Below are 19538 nucleotides of genomic sequence, written 5' to 3'. Positions count from 1 at the left end.
AGACAATCGATAATCGAAGGTATAAATTATCGCACGATGTGTCGAATAATTTAATACAAATTCATTTTCACGTAGATTGTAATAATAAGTATTTACTCATTAATTTAACGATCAATTTTGCATTTTGATTCCCGTACAACATATCATTAATTAATTATGGAAAAATTTCAAAATGAAATAGACTGCATATATGTATACGATAATACGTGAAATGTGCATTTTGTCTGAGGTCGATTTCTAAGATGTGGCTATACAAGGACGACAGCATGGAAAATGTGCGCGAATTCTGAATGGTTAAATAAGCGTGGTGAAATAGCGTGACCCACTTTTTTCCCCCACTGGAAACGCGTACGTTGCCTCCAGCTAGAGTAGAAAAGCGCTGAATCGTCGTCTGTCGCTAACCAGTACACGTGGATCGTGCTTGGGCTAGGTCAGTGAAAAGTGTGAGAGAGAGCTGGAAGGAAGCTCGAAACTGCTTTTCACTTTGCGCATTCATATCTCGACAATGGAAACTCGTATCGAGATAAAAAGTATTCTTCAAGGAAAAGAATGTTAAGTTTCTAATGTTATAATTGTAATTTTCAGATTGCTATTAATTGTGATATATTTATATATATTTTTAGATACTAAGAATAATGTAGTGAATGGATTCTCTTTAATTTTTTATCCTGGAAAATGATAGATTTGATATATAAATTATTGAGAAGAAAAATTAATAACAAGAATGTTAATTAGAATAGTACCAATCAATGATATCAATGATTATATTCGTGTCTTACTCTTCCTCTCTTTCTGGATGGAGAAAATTTTATCTGGATCGAAAGTATAATACAATTATCTCCGAAAAGGTGAAGCGCAACTCGGTGCCCGCATTCGCCGGCTCGTTGTCCATTTTCCTATCTTTTTCATTCGTTACTTCTCGTGCAGAAAACAGGAGTGCTAGCTTGAAAGCTGGATCGGATCGTTAAAAGTCTCCAATTATCGGGCTAGAATCGTGAACCTCTCGAAGGAAGTCGGCTCGCAACTTGCAACTGCACCAATCGCTCCACATTTTGTACTTTCCTACTCTCTAAACTTCCACTTTTCTCCTCTCTGTCCTCATCGCCTTTTCTTTCACTTCCTTTTTTTCACTCACTCTTCCTGTTCCTCCCTGTTGTAACCGGCAACGATATCGACACTTCTCGATGAGATCGAGAAAAGTGGATTACACTCTAACAGCAATTCTTTCTATCGTCCCATAAATAGGACATTTTAAAATATACAAAGAAATGCAATTAGCTTGATTTGAATTCTCTTTTTGAACGTGTCAAAACGTGTCACCAATAACTCAATTCTCGAAGAAACTTAATAACAAAAATCAAAGGATCTAAGATCTGAGCACTATGAAACAAAATGTATATATATACTTCATTATTTCAACTTTCAAAACAGGTTAACGATATCGATACAACAGGTACAAATATCTCGAGAAAACGCAAGAGAAATACGTAATCATCTCTCTTTAAAATCGGCCATCACTTTTCCTCAGCATCTTTCCATCCCAATCCTCCTCCCCCGTAAGAAGCGCATTGCGGCCGTGCACTAAATCACTGGCTGCTTCTCCTCAATCCCCCCTCCTCCTCCGTGGAAGCCGGCGTTCCTCGAAATCCCGCAAGAACAAAAAGAAGGAGGGATCCAAGGAGTAAGGATCTCTGCTCGTGGAAAGCTTAGAGCTGTCCTACCTCAACGTTAAAGACCGCACGTCCCCTTCTTCCATGCACCGCCTTTTCCCGCCGCTTCTGTCGGCCAGCTAAGGCGATTTTCGCGGCTGGATCCCTGCCAAAGATTCGGGATGCCGCCCGTTACGGTCAACTCTCCACTCCATTCTTACGGTTAATTAAATTTTTCCTCATTGCGCCTGACGCGCGTCGATTTCTCTACTCGATTTTTTTTTCTTTTCTTTTTTTTTTTTTTTTTTTCTTTGGATCGTGTGAAACGCGACGAGTTCGGTTCTTTTTGCTTTTTGCTTCTCTGAAAGTTTTGGGGAATAGTGGTGATAAAAGATTGTGTTAAGAAACTGCAATTGTGTCCAGATTGGGATTGATACTTTTGACTTTATGCGATTTGATGATTATTAAATTGATTATTATCAGAAATTTTAGATGATTCGTTTGTAATTTTAAGACAGGCTTGTAGGTTTATTGTGAATGCCTTTTTTTCCCTTTAAATATCCTGTCGACGTTCTACCAGGAACGAAAGGCAATTTGTATCGAATCAGGAACAGATAAAAAGTTTAACGAATTTTTAATAATCGAAAGATTTACTTTTTACTTTCAATGTTTTTATTTCTTAATAATGGTTGAATTAGTTAGGATGGGAAGTAAGAGAAATGGTGACAGCGGAGAAATTATATAAAGTTGATGAGATTGTTTGAAAATTTTTCTTATTTCTCTTTTCTTCTTCTTTTTCCTCTCTTTTAACCACTCTTTTTTCACGGCTTTTAAGCAGCCGATAGGTAAGACAATTTTTCTCGTTGAACTCGTGCCAAGTGTTCAGCGCAATCCTCCATTACGTTCGATTTTTTATTTCCTACCCTTGGATCTAATTAAACTTCTTATATTTACAACCGCGACAATTTTTCCGCAAATGGCTGCGCATGATTCTAATTACTAGAATCATTAATAATTCACCAATTTATCGAATACATTTCGCTAATTCTCTATGCAAAATTTCGTACGATAAATATTATAATCCAAACGAATATAATTTCGCTAACTATCGCGTGTGATAACATAATTCTACGTTACGTCATGGTGTTTTTATTTACATCACAAAATATCAACGCTTCCTCCAATTTTATAATAATCCTCCAAGCCCCTAAACAAAAATAAAAATATATTCCCATTCAAATGACGGAGCAAAGATAAATATGTTAATCTTTTGAAGGAACATTATCAAAAAAGGAAAAAAAAAAAAAACAAATGCCACAAATTCCGCACCGCAGAAATACTTTCTTAAATTACCACATCAATTGCACAATGGCCGAACGATAACCCTTACGAACCATTAACGTCGGCGGTAAATCCGACCATCCCGTCGAATAATTACCATTGGCGCGACCCATTCAAGTTCACGCTTCCATTCAACCCGATCAGCCGGAACAATCGTCCACGGATTAAAATAATCCCGAATGGAATGGCGACGAGGTGACAAGTCGAGGGGAAAGTTTAATGGAAAACGTCGGGTCCACGATCCGGAGGAGGAGGAGGAGAAAGGGAGAGAGAGAGAGAGAGAGGGAGGGAGAAGCCTGTGCGAAAGGAAGGCGACTGTTCCAGCAACGTCGAAACAGTCCCTGCAAGAAGTTCATTCGGGCCACGTGAATGGCCACTATCTCTTCCGGTTTCGAGGGATGGTTAAGTCGTCGATGAGGTTGGAGGATTTAACGATCGTGCCCACTCAATGGCCGACTTTTACTCCCGAGAGATAGTAAGTCGGGCTCGCCATCGATGGTATTAAACGAGGAAGGCTTCTATGGTTTTATATAGAGTATTATACAGAGGATATGGATGTCGTGAGGATCGTGAAAGGGAGCCTGACCGGTTGCAATTAAGGTCCAGACGCTTTTTTTCCATCCCTCCTACCGTTGATGGAATGAATTCCAGTCGAAATCGCGCCGATTTATTATCCTTGGCCACGATCGCGTGATAAATTCCTTTCTTCCTTTGTCGATCGATGAACACAGAGTAGATCGATTCGATTGATCGCGAGGCTTTCTCGTTTGTCGAGCGAAATTCATTTTGGAATCGTTCCTTCGGGAATTTGAATTAGAGAGTAATTGGGGAGTGTAAAGATTGATGTAGGAAATCGATGTTGTTATTGTTTTGGAGTTAAATATGTTTTAGAATTTTGGATGTTTAAGGATTTTATGCGTTCACGGATGTTTGATGAGTAGTTGTTTGAAAATTGATCGAGTGGAGGTTGAAAGATTAAGAGAAGAGAGTCGAATATGAAATTTGGAGAATAATTCTTTGCGAATTTTGATTGGAAGTTGAGATTGTGGAAAAAGAAAGATTTGCAAAGTATAGAATTTTGAGCGAGGTACTTATATATTTGAGAATTTGATTGGCATACGCGTAAATTAAAAAAAGGGAGAGAATTATCTTGATTTTAAAATTTGTTGAATTTTATATAAAATGGCTACTCTGGATTGTTTGTCGATTTAACGTGACCAAACGCATCGTTATTCGTTTATTACTTGTTTCTTTTTCGGTCGTTGTGTTTGTGTTCTCAAAACAATGCAATATCTGTTTCAAAACGCTATTTTTAAAATCAAGTTAAACGAGCTAACAATAAAAAACGCGTTAGTCTTGATTAAACGGATCTCCCGACACAATATTTCATTCTTTTTCCTTTTTTTTTTTTTAATATTTTTTTTTTTTTTTACAAAGAAACGTTCTCATAAATTGGAGTACGTCAAGGATATATATTGTTCACATATATATTCATGAAAATAAAAAATATATATGTATCGAGATTTTTCGTTCAAATAACATTTCTGTCTGAAATTAAAGTAATAAAAAAATATGTAAAAAAAAAAAAATAGAAGACAAAGCTTTGTCATTTTTAAAAAAAAAAAAAGTAAATATATAATACTTTCTTGTACACTTGAATTTATTGCAATTTGAATAACTTTTATTTTTTATGAATTCTCATTTTTGTAATAATTCTCTTCTAGAGAAGTAAAACGTGGAAGAATTAAAGAGAATGAGAAAAATAAAAAAAAAAATAATTATATTTATTATCTAAAGAAGAAAAAGAAATCTTATTTAAAGAAATTGCATAAAAATTTCTATATTTCACGTTATTTTTTTCTAAGCAGACACACGAGATAAATATCGTGATCATTCGAGATTCTACATAATTTCTTAATCAAAAGTGCTCCAAGTTTTATGGATTGAAACTGGTGAATGGAAATCGTTCGTTGGAATCGATTAAAGGGAATCGATAAACGCCAACTGTTTTGTTTGTAGGGCGTTTTCAAGCATCAAAGAGGGAATGTATAAAACAGGAGGAGGCGGCCATCGTGGAATAATCGAACATGATAAATACAATTAAGTTCGCTATGGTGCTATGGTAAATAACGTTGTCTAATGAGAGAAATCATTAGAGCCGCGAAACGAAGATGGGTCTCGTACCATTCTCTCTTTTTGTCTATCCATTTCCCCTATTATCCTTCTCTTTCATTCTCTAAGGAAGACGTAACATCCCTCCTTTCAAGACTAAGTCCTTCATTAATCGCAGACTCTTGAATCCTTGAAGAATTTCCTGCCCGCAAGAACTGATCGAATTTCTAATTTCGCGAGTATAAATTAAGAGAGACTACATATTGTTTTCAGTTTTGAACGTAAATTACGATAATATCTGAATAATGATTAAAAGTTATTAGAACTAATGAAAATAATCTCTTTGTAATTGTATTGTAGTATCTTTTGTAGTAAAGTTTTTTGATTTAATTTAATTTGAGATGATGTTTGTTGTAATAACGCGAGAAAGAAATTAATTACTTTACGTTATATTTTATACACGAGATCGATCCATAATTATTTTTGATCCTCCATTAAGTAAAAATTGTATATACAAATAGATACAAGTACAATTCGTTTTCTATATATCTCAAAATATATATTTTATAATATTTGTAAGATAAAAAATATCATTAGATCAAAAAAAAGATTTGATGATTCGTGAATTAAATCAGACAACTCAATGAATTTATAAGCCAATTTACTTTTAAAAATCATTTTCTTTCTTATACCATTTTAGTACGTGAAAAAAATACTCATTAAAATTCTTTTTTTTCTTATTATTACGCAAATATTTCTTTTTTCAAACCAAAATTTCCATCTCAATCATAACGATTGGCAAAATTGTTCATCAAAGTGAGAGAAACGATCTTATTCATTTATCCACGCTAAAACTTCGAAAATGCTCGTTTTTACAACAGCAGTCACGAACTGCTGAATTACATCGAACGTTCTCCAACTTTCTCTACAGATTTATACTCATAATAGAAGCTCGAGGCCACGAGGAACTCCTCGCAGATTACGCCCCCGCGTAAAACTCTTTTACGATCTTCCAGTTCGGCACGCGCTCCCTCTGCAAGTCGTTCGACGAATCGTTGCTCCGCCATGTTCGCCAGTTTTCTTTTTCTTTTTTTTTTTCCTCACAGAAACGATCGCGGCTTTGGATAATGACTGTATCAATCATAAAGGGACGTTACGAGCTCCGGTTAAATCGTAAGGGAAGTGGTTTGATTGCGAATAATCCGCCGTGTCGCGGACTTTTACAAGTCTTTCTTTGAAACGACTCGGCCGGGGCCATTATTTTCAATTACACGAAGAGAGGGATCGTGTTTCCAGGAAGAAGGTCGAGATTTTTCGAGATTAATTGGTAATTCGATGGAGTTTGATAAATGCAATGAAGTATAAATATTCGAAACAACGAAGTTCTATCGTTTATCTGTTATTGTTTGAAAAGTAATTTATAACTATTAAATTTTTTTTATAATTAATTATAGCGACTTAACCAAGCTCGTTTGAATCTAATCTCGAAATGATGTGGCCAACAATCAACAATCTCAAATCTACTCTTCATCTATAAATTTTAAAATATATATCTATATATCCCCTCCGAATATCTACTCGACTCAGATCACGCGAAAAGAATCTTTTGTATTGTTCCTTCCATTCTTCGCGTAACGCAATTAAAGCGGAACCAGTTCAAAAATTCGAAATCGCAGGCGCAAAGTGGGTCACGAGTCACGGCGAAACGAGAGTATGCGTATACATTTTGCAAGAGGACGGGTCCCATAGCGCGTTCTCTCCCCCCCCCCCCCCCTCCCCCGGTTCTCTGCTCTGCTGCAAGAAAACGTTCTGCGGATGACGGAGAACCGGGCCACGAAGAGTTTGCCCTAATGGGAACGGTAATTGAATTAGCCCGGACCTTGGGGTTCCATAAATTTACCATCGACGCACGGTAGAACCGGCTCGGCTCCTGGGAGGACCAATTAAGGGGTTATGGTAACGCGGCTTTATGGACCCGCCCCGTGGATTCCTGCTAGAATACATTAACGATATCCAGCGATTATTCCTCTTACGTGCGGCCAAATGAACGAAAGATCGCGGAAATAACATCGAAATGCGGGGCGAGGAATAATTGGAATTTGGTCGCAGCGTGGATGAAAGGAGGGTGAAATTTAGATTTGGATTGGAAATTTTTTTCTCGTCGAAATAATTTTTTAATATAGAAATAACTTATAATTGTTGTATCGTTTGAAAGATTAAAGTTTGGTTTAATTGCTTGTTTTTATTGTTTCAGGTAAGCTATCAATTCTGTTTATGGTTTAGTTGTATGGTTTAGTTACGAAGTTCACTGTGGTGAGTAACATAAGTATAATTAAGTTGACAAACGTCTGTTTTAATTTTTCAAAATGTTTCCAATATAATTTTTCGTGTATGCATTTATAAATTTAATAATTTTTGAAGGATTATAATTATTTATATTTACTAAGGATGAAATTATATAGTTGATCTTTATATTGGCGTAAAATAGATGTAACTTCACTTATGGTATTCTTCGTCCAACAATAAGTGATCGATAGACAAATTTCTCGTGTGTCTATCAGTTATGGATATTATTAAATAGAATTCGAACGATGATAGATCAGATTTTAACAGTATAACGAGTTATTTCCATCCATCAAATATTCGTGCTGTCGTTGAAAGCATTATAAACTTTTGAAGCTTCGATAATTAATATCGCTGCAAAGAACGCTTATTTTCTTGATAATCTTGAACTTGCAAATACGTTTTCATATTTTTTAAGTTTAATATCGTAAGTTTTACGATATTAAAATCAATAAACTTGTAAAATTGCACAGAAATAATCGTATGACATTTACGAAGATAAAAAATTTTCATTTAAATCTTTCCAAAACTGATGCTCGATATCCAATTCTCTATTTACCTTAAAAAATAAAATCTCTTAGAGAAAAAGCAGTCGAACGTATAACAAAAATCTCTAACCTAAAACTTGTCGAACCTAACCTAAATTTCTCGAGAACTGTGACGCGAGATGGCGCGCGCCAATCTCATCAGCTCACAGGAAACAAAATCAAAAGTTCTCATTCGATCGTATCGATTGTGTTTCGTTAGAAAATTCATCCGTTGGACGAAATTACGTGGATGTCGAACGATGTCGGAAGTTTGGAGTAGCCGACCGATAGTCCACGCGTGTCTATGTAACGTGTCCACGTGTGTCTCATCCACTCTCCCTCCACGTGCACGCGGAACGTGGAGTTTACGACACGGTGCTTTTAGCGTGCTCTAACAGTCTGCCAGCAATCACATTAGTCGCCCACCCCATCGGCTGCCATATTTAACGGTGGACCAAGTTGCAAAGCGACGGATGTCCGGGTCGTTGGACCAATCACACACCCCTCCTGCTCACCTCGAGAGCCACGTACAATTTTCAACGCTACTTAGGCCAGTTCTCGATCACCTTTCCCCTCGCTACTTTGGATTTCACCCCTCTCTGTGCGCCCCCTTTTGCTTTTCTTGCCCCAACTTCCGGATTTCCAGACCCTTTCGGATTTCCAAGTTCGGATTTCCTGGTCCTGCTTTTTCCGGGCCCTTTATCGGCTTTGTCGAGGTGGTGGATGTGCCAGATGTTAGCCAGTGTTCCGCTAAGTTCTAAGTTTCATGGAAAAGGAGATTCGGAAGGTGATTGGAGAGACTGAATGGAAGGATGTTTGTTTCATCGGAGAAAATTGTGAATAAAATTTAACTCGATTAAATTAAACGTATAAAAAAAGGTAAAAAGATGTATTTACAGGTGGAGAGAGAAAGAACATTTATTGATAAACGAAGCTTTTTTTTTGCGATAAATCGTGCGATAAAGCGAGAAAGGGAATAACGATCATTGTTTTTATTCTCACGACTTCTCGTTTAAATGTTATATTTATTCGTGCAAACAATCAAATCAAACAAATAAATTAATATTTAAATCGTGGAGGGAAGTTTTATCCATACGTAAACACTCGAAACTTGAAACAAAAATAATCTCCTTCCGTATCTTTAATCTTGCATAATTCTTAATATCCATGTAACACATTTCGTGACACATTTATTTCGTAAATGAGATATTATTATTTTTACAACAATTTTTTCTACAATTTTTCAACATTGAGCCTCATCCTCAGAAAGGATCAGGAGATATGAATTCGAGGGAGAAGTCGACAGGAAAATTCATCCCTGGTTCAGTCATCTAACCCCAGATCCAAAGGGCGGTAAAATTTTTCGATCCCCGGGAAAATCGAGAGTCACGCCATCTCAATTTCCATCGACCACCCTTCGAATTCAATTCTCCCCTCTCGTTCATCCATTTTCCACGAAATATGGCCACGTTGTCGGTTTCAAATACACGTATAAACTTTTCGAAACGGCGACCAAAGCGGTTAAGTATTAGGCCGAGGCGTGAAGAAAGAAATTTAATGAAACACAAATTGCAAGAGGGATGGGAGGAAACATCTGGAGCGCGTGGAAATTTTAAGGAACCTGTTTCTTTTTTTTTTTTTACGATTTTAATATTTCCCTTGAAGCCAATATCTCTTACGTACCGCGTGGAAAGACAATGTGTTCTCGCGTGAAACTTTTTTCAGGTGTTCAACCGTTTTGGTTTTTTTTTTGGAAAATGAATTCTTGAAAATACACCGGTTATTCATCTTCAGATTTTTCATTAAGTTTTATGATGGTTTGTTTGTAATGTCACTCGTGGGAAATTCATTTTTAATTAAGAATTAAATTCACGCTTGCGTAAATAAGTCTGTTCTCTTATGTATTCTTTATGTATCTTTTCTCATCAAAGAAAAGATGAGAATATTCCGTTCCGTGAGAAAATTTTCCCGGTTAAATCGCTTATCTCATCAAGTTGGTAATTTTTTGAAAATTTAAACAGATTGTTAAAAAGTTTCATTTCGTGAGTTCAATTAAATACACGCGCTATTAATTGCCTTGAATTTTTAAGGAATCTTAAGCAATAAATTAAGCTTCTTTTTAATCAATTATTATAATCAAATGCATATACAATTTGACTGCAAACAGGTTTAATAAAATCAACAAATAATCTAACCAAATCTTTCAATCTGAAATTCTCCATATATTCCCAAGAATACCTTATCATTCGTAAAAAGAAAAAGATAGTGACCCCAAACCTAACGCATAAAAGCAGCAATAAAACGTATCCCCATAAACATATTACGTAACCACCATCTCGAACCATCATCCAGGCAACATAGTAGCATCCACCCTTCATCCTTCAACCATTCGAATAGAAGAAAAACAACCAGAGGCGCAAAAATGGGATGTCGGGGAAACAGATGACTGAATTTACGATACGACATTCTATATTGTTTCTCTAAAAATTATCGAAGACGATTCAAAAATTCTTGATTTTCATTTCAAACTTTCCTCGACTCATAAATCTTTGAAACAATCTCGATGTGAAACAATTGCCACGAAAAAAAAAATCATTTTCAATAATTTCTACAAATTAATTCCTTTACGTAATTGAAAAAGGAAGAATCTTTGGATTCATGGGACGCTTAGGAACAATGGAATCGTCAAACATCGACGCCCCGTGCACAGATCGAACTGGATAAAGAGTGATGGCGCGAAACCGCGCAAAGAAACGAGCGGGAAGAAAACGCGTGGCCGCTTATCCGCTCCTCTCCAGTTAATTAAATTTGCATTTGTCTCCCTCTGGCCAGGATCATCCGGTTGTATTCTTGCTCGTCGATCCCTGGACAGACTGTCTGCATCGAAACCTACGTATCTCCGGTGGAAGATCCGCGCGGAAAGAGGAAATCCTTTAATCCCGGAGGAACGTTGTCCTTCCCATGGACCACTTTGTCAACTCGATGCGAGGCAAACTTTCAACGCTCGCTCGCTCGTGTGTACACGTGTGTACGAGGCCACACCTCTCGCGGATAAATGGCCGAGTACGTCGTGACAGATTAAATATTTAACGAGGAAGCCCTGTCGCTTTTTGCTCGTAATGCGGGTACGCGGGTGGAGGAAAGAATCGAACGGTGTCAAAGACGCGGTGTTTGATGTCGATTGTGCGTAAAGATCTTGTTTAGTTACGTATATCTAACTTAAAATCAATTTCTCAATCATTTTTTATATAAAAATATATACTTCTATATAGTTTTTGATTAAATATTAAATAAAATTGGTTTATTCTTGGAAACGGTTGTTTAATTTTGTTTCCTCGGACGAAAGGAAAATGTTCTTAATTCTTCGAGAGATGTTTTTGTTTTTAAGATCGTCAAAAGTTGATGAAGTGGTGGTTTCCTCAGAAGTTTTTCGCTCTTCAGAAGAAGAACGTTCTCTGAGAATAATGTAAACAGAAATTAAAAAGAAAGAAGTTCTCACGAAAAATTTTCTTTAATTTAAGAAAAGGAATTATCAAAGCAGGAAGATGCTTTAAAGAAGCGTACACATCGAATTCAAACTTTTTCTCATTTCACGTTTCATTTTTCATAAATTGCACGATACGATAATTTTCTATCGTAATCTTCTCTTCTTCTAAACCTGCTAGCGTTCGAATTCGAGGGGAAGGATTCGAAGAAAATTCGATCGAAAGGAGCGGCATCGATCCTTCCTGTTTTCCCTTCCTGTTTCATAAATCCATGGACTCGTTCCACGAAGGACGTGATGTCCGCCGCGTATACATTATCGGTGAGTAGGTTCGCTCGGCCAGCAACGCAAATGCGTCTATACGGTGGCGGATAAGTTATAGGTCCCGTAGCGAGCCGTAGATCCCATGGACGCAGACGTACTGCGATCATTATCTGCGGATTTATGGGGGCCGGGCCGCGTTTTCGCGTGCCGGTGCACCTGTTAAAAGCCTCTGCGAAATCTATTGGGCGCGAGACGCGTCGTTTAATCAACGTTATAATTGCCAGTGATCATTGTTCTTTTATAACGCGCGATCTTTTTTTTTTTTTTTTACGATTATTTAACGATCTTAAAAAATTTTGTTTGTACGATTATTTAACGATTATTGGTGTTGAATTGGACCGACAATTGAATGGATCGAGGAATTATGAGTTATACGTTTTGCATTGAGATTTGTTGAATGGTTTGTAGATTTTTCTTGATAGATTCGCTCGATGTTCGATTAATTTTCAACTTTTCTACTGGATTCAATGATTGGATCGAAACGAGGTGTAGTAATGGAATCAGTACAGGAGAATGAACGACGAAAATTGTTCACTTGAGTGATTGTATTTATTTGTGTATTGGTGTTTTCGTGGCTTATAAACGATCGTAATTTGAGAGATGAAATACGACAATTATTCGATAGAATGTACCAAGAGAAAATATTAAATTAGTGGAGAATGGATGAAGTTGGATTTAGAATAAATACTGATACATTATTTAGAATGCAGTAGAAAGGGAACTTTCAGAAAGTTTCAGGATATTGAGAACAGAAACGGTTTTGAAGAAAGTGACCACTATAAAAAGGACTTACCAAAAAGATAGTTAACATTCGATCTTAGCATTTCTATCAATTTGATAAAAATATCCTATCCATAAAAAAGTAACGACGAGTGATATTTCAACGAAAATATCAAACGTATCAAACGAATATCATATAACAAAAGATTACAATTCGTAATCCGAGCGTATTGCATTATATAATCCTACCGATAATTCCAATAATTCAAGTATCAATAATAATTAACAAATTCCATCCTGCGTTGAAATATTAAGCATATTTTCATTAAATTTACAATTTTTCACTTGCATCATCTCGTTTCAACCAAATCTGAAACGAAACCAATATCGATACGTTCATAAATTAAATTTCTAAATTTTTTCAATCGAGAAATTCACTTCGACGAACAAACGTCGCGTTGTAAACTTGTTAACCGTGTGTGAGTGTTTGTGTGAAAATTAACACGTGGCTCAGGGTGACACTTTCCGTCGCTTTTCTTTTGTAACTGTGGTGGGCGAGGAGGGCGGTGGAAACGGCTCACAGGATAAAACGGGGTAAAGTGGCGGTGAGTGGGAGCGAGACGGCAAACATTTGGACCGCGATGAGAATTCACAATGCGGCCTGGCGCTGGCTGCAACTCGACGACTCGCCACAACATTATGTAACGCCGCGTGTTACGATGTTACGTGTGAAAAACCACGGTTGGCTGGCGCCCCTCCTCCCCCTAATACTTCCGGAACTTATACCCAAACGTGATTTCCTCTCTCCTTAGAGATTCAGATGACGATTTTTGAACTTGACGTTACCTTCCAATTTTGATAAATTATAAACCCGGTGTTACATTTTATTTCATATTCTTGTAAAATAACGACGATATAATTCAATGTAGAATAATACAATTAATGGAGGTAATGTTTATACTATATTTATTGAATATTCGAAATATAAAAAGCATTAATAATTAACAAATTCCATCCTGTTGTGTTGAATATTAAACATATTTTCATTAAATTTACAATTTTTCACTTGCATCATCTCGTTTCAACCAAATCTGAAACGAAACCAATATCGATGCGTTAATAAATTAAATTTCTAAAATTTCTGTTTGAGAAACAAATCTCTGTTTAAGTTTCTTTCTGTATTTATAGAAATTTGATCTTGTGTAATTCTAAGGTATTTTTGAAATTATTTCAATCTCACAAAGCGATTCGATTTTCATTATTCTTCGTAATCATTCCCTTCCTATTATATTGCGCTAATGTCGAATTTTAAATAAAATAGATCTTCCTTGATTAAGCCGTCTAAATTTATTTCTCTCCGCAATACGAAAAATTGAAAAATTAAGAAAATGGAGGATAAAATCTGTGCAAAATTTTCCTTTCGCGTTTTTAACGCTCGTTTTAAAGGATTTTCCCTCCATGGATAATTGCATCTACATTTTTAATTTTTCTATTGGCATCCTGGATTAAATACGCGCGATTCTGTGGAGAATTCCTCGTCGTGAGCAATCTATTCCCGCGAAAATAGTGAGAAGAGTAGCCCATGATGTTTGGCGATGTGAGGTAATATTTTAAAACAGTTTGAAATCCGATTTGGAATTTTTGTCGAACCGTATCAATCTCGCGATGAATAACGTGCAACTGGAAAATAAACTGGACACGACGACAAAATTACAACATGTTTTTGAAATTTAAATTAGCTGGATGTATCGCGCGAAAGGTGACGATTAAAGTTACGCGACAGTTGTGAAAAGATTCGTTCGTATTTAATCCGAATACAGGATGAACGAGGAAACTTTTAATAGAGGCACTTGAACAACCGTTAAGATAACATCGCAATTGAAATCACGATGTTTCGAGAACTTGCTTCTGCTACGCTCCTGATTTCTCTTAAAAATCTTCAAAAAGGAAAAGAAAAAAAAAAGAAATTTGTTTACTATTTATTTTAAAAGTATAGCGATATATTATCGTAAAAAAATCATTTATATAATCGAAAGAAATGTTTCTAATCGATTCCAAAGAGCGATGACAACTTTTCATTCCACGAAGAAAAATTGGAAACGATCAAACGTTTTCGTTTTCATAAAACGACGAGAAACGGAGTAGAGGGGAGAAAAAATAAGAGCGACACTTTCCTCCCTAATTTCTTGAAAGTTAATCTATCGACGATTCCATTAAGAGGAGTCGTAGCATCTCGTTGGAGCAACCTTGGGTTGAATTGTACCGCGTTGTGTTAAACTCGTTCTCGGATGAGAGGCGAGAAACTTCTTTCTTTCCTTCCCGTTTCCTCGGCTTCTTCCGAGTGGCGGGCGACAATGAAAGGGGACGTAAAATCCTTAACGATACGGGAGGGAAAAAAAAAAAACAGCTCGTGAAGAAACGATTGAGATAGTAAGCTGTAATTAACTTTCGATGTTCACCGGGACGTTCGATGCGCCGCCCACATCATCATCCACTTCGTGTCTTCCCCTCTTCTTAGCAAAGCCCGCGCAAAAACCTTTGCTTTCATCTTTCTCTCTCTCTTTTTCCAACCTTCTCGTTGATTGAGCATTTCTCTCTCTCGTTTCTTCGTGAAATATTCGCTTGCAAATGTATTTATTAATTTTGTTCACAAGCAAAAAAAAAAAAAAAAAAACTAGAAGATTTATGCGCCTGTTATTTTTTTTAATTCGTTTAAACGATTAACTTTAAAAGTATAAAAATGGACGCGCGTTTTGCACATTTCCTACGAAACTGGCTCTCTGGCAATATAAATCAACAGGGAATGTCTGACTTGTAATATCGAGGGAAACGTCAAGTCAAAACATCAGGTTGCAATTTTTCCTTTTTTTTTTTTTTTTTTTTTTTCATTTCCATTTATCCTCGATAATATGACCATTGGAAAACTGTCATCCCATTTGCAAGCCGAACAATCTTCGAACGCATCACGTTGTTCCGTGAAAAATTGATCGAATGTAAATACGAGGAGGAGAGATTCGCTCGGATGCACGAAAAATTTTATCATCTGGCAGGATCGAAAAATCGGGACCCGTTGATTTCCATTAACATTTTCGAACAATCATGGAGAGGGGGAGAAGGAGCAATACGTTCTCCTACGTAATACGCGTGACACGGTTTCCTTTATTTTGTCGCGCGATACGATAGATATGAGGATCACGGTGATATAATGTTTGTCGCGCTCCGGCAACGCCACGATTCTTTGGCAGGGAGCCAGGTCGAGAATTAAATCTAAACAGGGGAAACCCTGGATTTCGGCGTTAAACGTTTCGCGTAATCTTCCTTAACGCGCGTTTTGGGAGCGCGTGGACGCTTCAGGACACTTACCTTTTTTTTACTGAGCGTTAACACAAACCGCAATATTATTATCCCAGAGCGCTTTTTGTGATTTTGTATATTTTTCTATCCTCCAAATCGCTCTCTTCTCGACTATTTTTCAAGAAGAATATTTAATTTTTCCGGAATCAAGTTTCAGAAATTCAACATCTTTCAGCTTTTAACTTTTTCTCCGAGTCCCTTATCATTTATTCAAATTACCTCCTTTCAAATTTGATTGAATTTCAATTTTACAATCGTAAACTAAAACATTGGACGCAACACGGAAAGCGTGAAAAAAATATAAGAATCATCTCGTTCCAATCTTTCATTCTTCTGTTCTTCTCCCTTGTTGTATCAACGTACGAGCATCGAGTTAAAAAGCATCATCATCGAGTCTCGTCCCGGGAACATTCCGAAAAGCGGAACAGGTTTTTTTCTCGATACGTTTCGCGGATCCGCGGCTTTTGTATCGAGACTCCTTGGCCGGTCGCCAGCCTGGAAATGAAATCTAAGCAAAGGGGGGGAACTGCCGTCGTATTTTTGCGCCCGTGGAATATTTCAACGTGCCGCATTAACCCTGGCCGAACCTCGTCTGCGAGAATTTCCGTTTCCGGCCACCATCCTGTCTCCAGGAGCATGGAGATGCCGCTGCTGGTCAGAATGTTTATCAGAGACACGTTATTCGTTGTCACGTGTATTTTTTGAGAGGAAATTTTTAAATTTCGTATATTTGTCCGTTTCATGAATGAATTAAAAGTTTCGTCGAATTATTATTTCTGTTACAGAATTTAAAACTCATTGAAATTTTAATTGCGTTAATTCATTATTGCCAGCATTGCTATTTCATAGTTGGTGTCTATTTGTTCTTCTTCGATACGTATATTTTACTTATTGTTCCTTCAACAATTTCTAGAAGGAGATATCTGTAATTCATCCTCGAAAACGATCGAAAACTAAATTATATCCCGAAATACGTTCCATCCACGTTGGAAATTCGCAACTGGAAATTATTTCTAACGCTTCCACCCAATTATAACCACCGATCCTTCGCTCTCTCCCAGGAATCGATCCCAATTTCCGGGCAGCGTACCGGCAACTGGGCCATCGTGTCGACGACAGATTATACGAATTCATAGGCGAGCGGAGTTACAATTATAATGAAGTGGTGGACCATTGTTTCTCTACGTTCCTCTACGACCGATCGAACGGCCCAGGCAAATGCATCGAACGCGTTGCGTCGGTTTAATTAATAACGGTGGGCAATCGACTAGGAATTTACTTGAATTTATGTCGAAATTCGAGGGGCGCAATGGAGTTGGATGGTGGCCGCACACTTGGAAATGGAACGCGTTCTCGTGTTGTTATAAATTATATATAGATATATATGTTATCCCTCTAATTAACAGTTAGCGTACACGATGGCTAAATTTCGACTTTGGTTATGGCTTACAATAAATCGTTGCCACGCGATAAATATCGTTTCACACGCGTTCTTTTTTCAATTTTTTAAACCGTCGACGAGAAATTGAAAAAGAATAGGAGGCAAAGAGATCGAGGAAGAATGGAAAAGAAATTTTCTCGTTCTGTATACTCACTTCAATTATAATATTTACATTGAACAATGATTGTAACGAAACTGTATCCTGGAAAATAATCTCGAAATATCGAAACGCGTAGAATTTGGTTGGATAACATTAACGAGATTAAATTTTAAAGATAAGCGACATAGCGTCGCGCATAATCTGCAGCTACGTGGCTTTAATTATGATAGATAGTAACCATGATAAACTGCTCGTTTCAGCTTGCCTGCTTTCGCACTTTAAACACGAACCAAAAAAAAAAAAGAAAAAAAGAGAAAAATCCAATTAGAAGAAACATCGCCGTCCCTTTCTTTCCAAACTCAATTCTCTCTAACACTATCGATAATTTTATTGATAAGCTCAAATATTACCGTCAATTGTCCTCCTCCGAGAAATTTGGAATGGAATCAAATCTACAAATTACAAATCCAACGATCGGTCATTTCGCGTCGTGTGAGTCGAGCTTTATCATTTCGTTGAGCATTCGCGGCTCATTTCCTCCCCGTGCGAGGAAATCAGCGTGGAACCGCTTAATCCGGCCGATATCGCCTCACTGTTTACTAAATCGCAGTTGGGAAGTTTGAATCGGCCAGAACTTCCTCGACGAGGGCCGCATTACGACTCTCCCGTGTCGAGAATCCTCGAATTCGCGCGTTCCGGAGGATTGACCGACGATATCCGATCTCTCTCTCGAGAGATTCTCAAAGATTTGCACCGCGATTTTAACGTGACGATTTAATTTTTTCAAACGGTGTGTGTTATTATTATTTATGTGCAACGATTCTTTCTTCTCTTCTATGTTGAAAGTTCGTACCAGAGGAATTATATGCGTGATGCTCTCGTTTTAACAGGGATTAGTTTTTGGAAATACAATTGTTAGTTAGACAAGTTTGGAAACGAATTCCAGGACAGGGAAATGTTTTACAGTGGATTCTAGTAGAACGAAAGTAATTCCCATCGTATGCTGTATCGTTTCAAGGAACACACATATTTGGCAAGATTTCTCTCGGGATACTTGCGCGTAGGAAATGAAGCTTGAACGGTTTGCTGGAAATTGCGATCAAGTACACAATCAATAATACATCCTCGCTCGACCGTTATTATACTTTATACGACTCTTGTATTCCTTCTATTTCCGTGATCTATCTATTGTTCCCCTGTATCCGATCATTAAACCTATCTTTATTACTCTAAATCTTCTTGAAGAAGAAAGAATGTATAGTCAAACAAGTGTTTCGAAACAAGTTTATCGAAAAACCAATGCACACGATTAAAATGTATCCTGTAAAATTTCGATGGATGACGCGATTCGATCAATACGTTCGATACGAAAATTATTTCTTTAAAATTTTCAAAATGGAACTGTAATCAACCGGTTGGAAATAGAACGAGAAGGAGAAAAAAGAAGGGGCTAATCGAAACGAGGCGAGGGAGGGAGGAAGGTTTGAAAATGGTGGCATCTCGCGGGGGGAGGGGGGGAGGAATTACGAGGGTGCATGATGCAGCTAGGATGAAAATGGTGGGCCACGATTGGCCGGTGTTCGCTGTCGGGCCACGATAATTGTCCGGTGATCCGAGGCCGCGATTTCCGCGGATATTAACCCGAAGTTAATGCGATTTCGCGGCCGCGCGGATAGACCAATCACGTGGCGTCGGCCACCTCGTAGTTGGCTACGATCGAAATTAGCTGTTGATCGTTTCGCAGGAGGGTGAACAAGATTTTCTTTTCTCTTTTTCTTTTTTTCCTATCATCGGGTGCATCAGGATTGGAAATTGAAGTTAAATAAGTGAAAAAGAATAATTTGAGGGAATCGAAGGTGGATTAATAGAGGAATAGAGGAATATGCGTTATATATTTTTCCCCTGTGCTGTTTGTTTTCTTTTTAAAATCAAAACACTTTAAGGATGATCTTTACGTGATTTCTCAAACGATCCTTGATTCTCATCTTGAACCATCTCACGATGAATTTTCAGAAAGAATTGCTGCTGCAACAGAAATATCTCAGTGTTTTATTTCTTTTGTTCACGTGATTAAGATAATTATGTCTCTTTTCTCGAATTCTCGAAGATCTTTCGGATAACATTTGCTTACTAGAATGCATAA

The 19538-nt window shown here is 37.3% G+C and overlaps 1 protein-coding gene across 2 annotated transcripts in view; it reads left to right on the top strand.

The window, feature by feature from the left end:
* LOC100867094 (uncharacterized) overlaps nucleotides 1–19538 on the top strand; it is a 405878-nt gene that overhangs the window by 198684 nt on the left and 187656 nt on the right. The window contains exon 4 of one of the 2 annotated variants that reach the window (XM_086903945.1): nucleotides 14260–14271. The exons of the other annotated variant lie outside the window; for it this stretch is intronic. Within the exon in view, the coding sequence (XP_086760071.1) occupies nucleotides 14260–14271 (12 nt within the window). The remainder of the gene's footprint in view (nucleotides 1–14259; nucleotides 14272–19538) is intronic. 2 annotated transcript variants of the gene reach the window in all.

The sequence above is a fragment of the Apis florea genome, unplaced genomic scaffold (assembly GCF_048593485.1).
Source record: "Apis florea isolate Af1SG1 unplaced genomic scaffold, ASM4859348v1 contig_2293_pilon, whole genome shotgun sequence".
In the NCBI taxonomy this organism is placed as follows: Eukaryota; Metazoa; Arthropoda; class Insecta; order Hymenoptera; family Apidae; genus Apis; species Apis florea.
The sequence above is the reverse complement of the archived record's forward strand: the minus strand, read 5'-3'. Positions and strand labels throughout refer to the sequence as shown.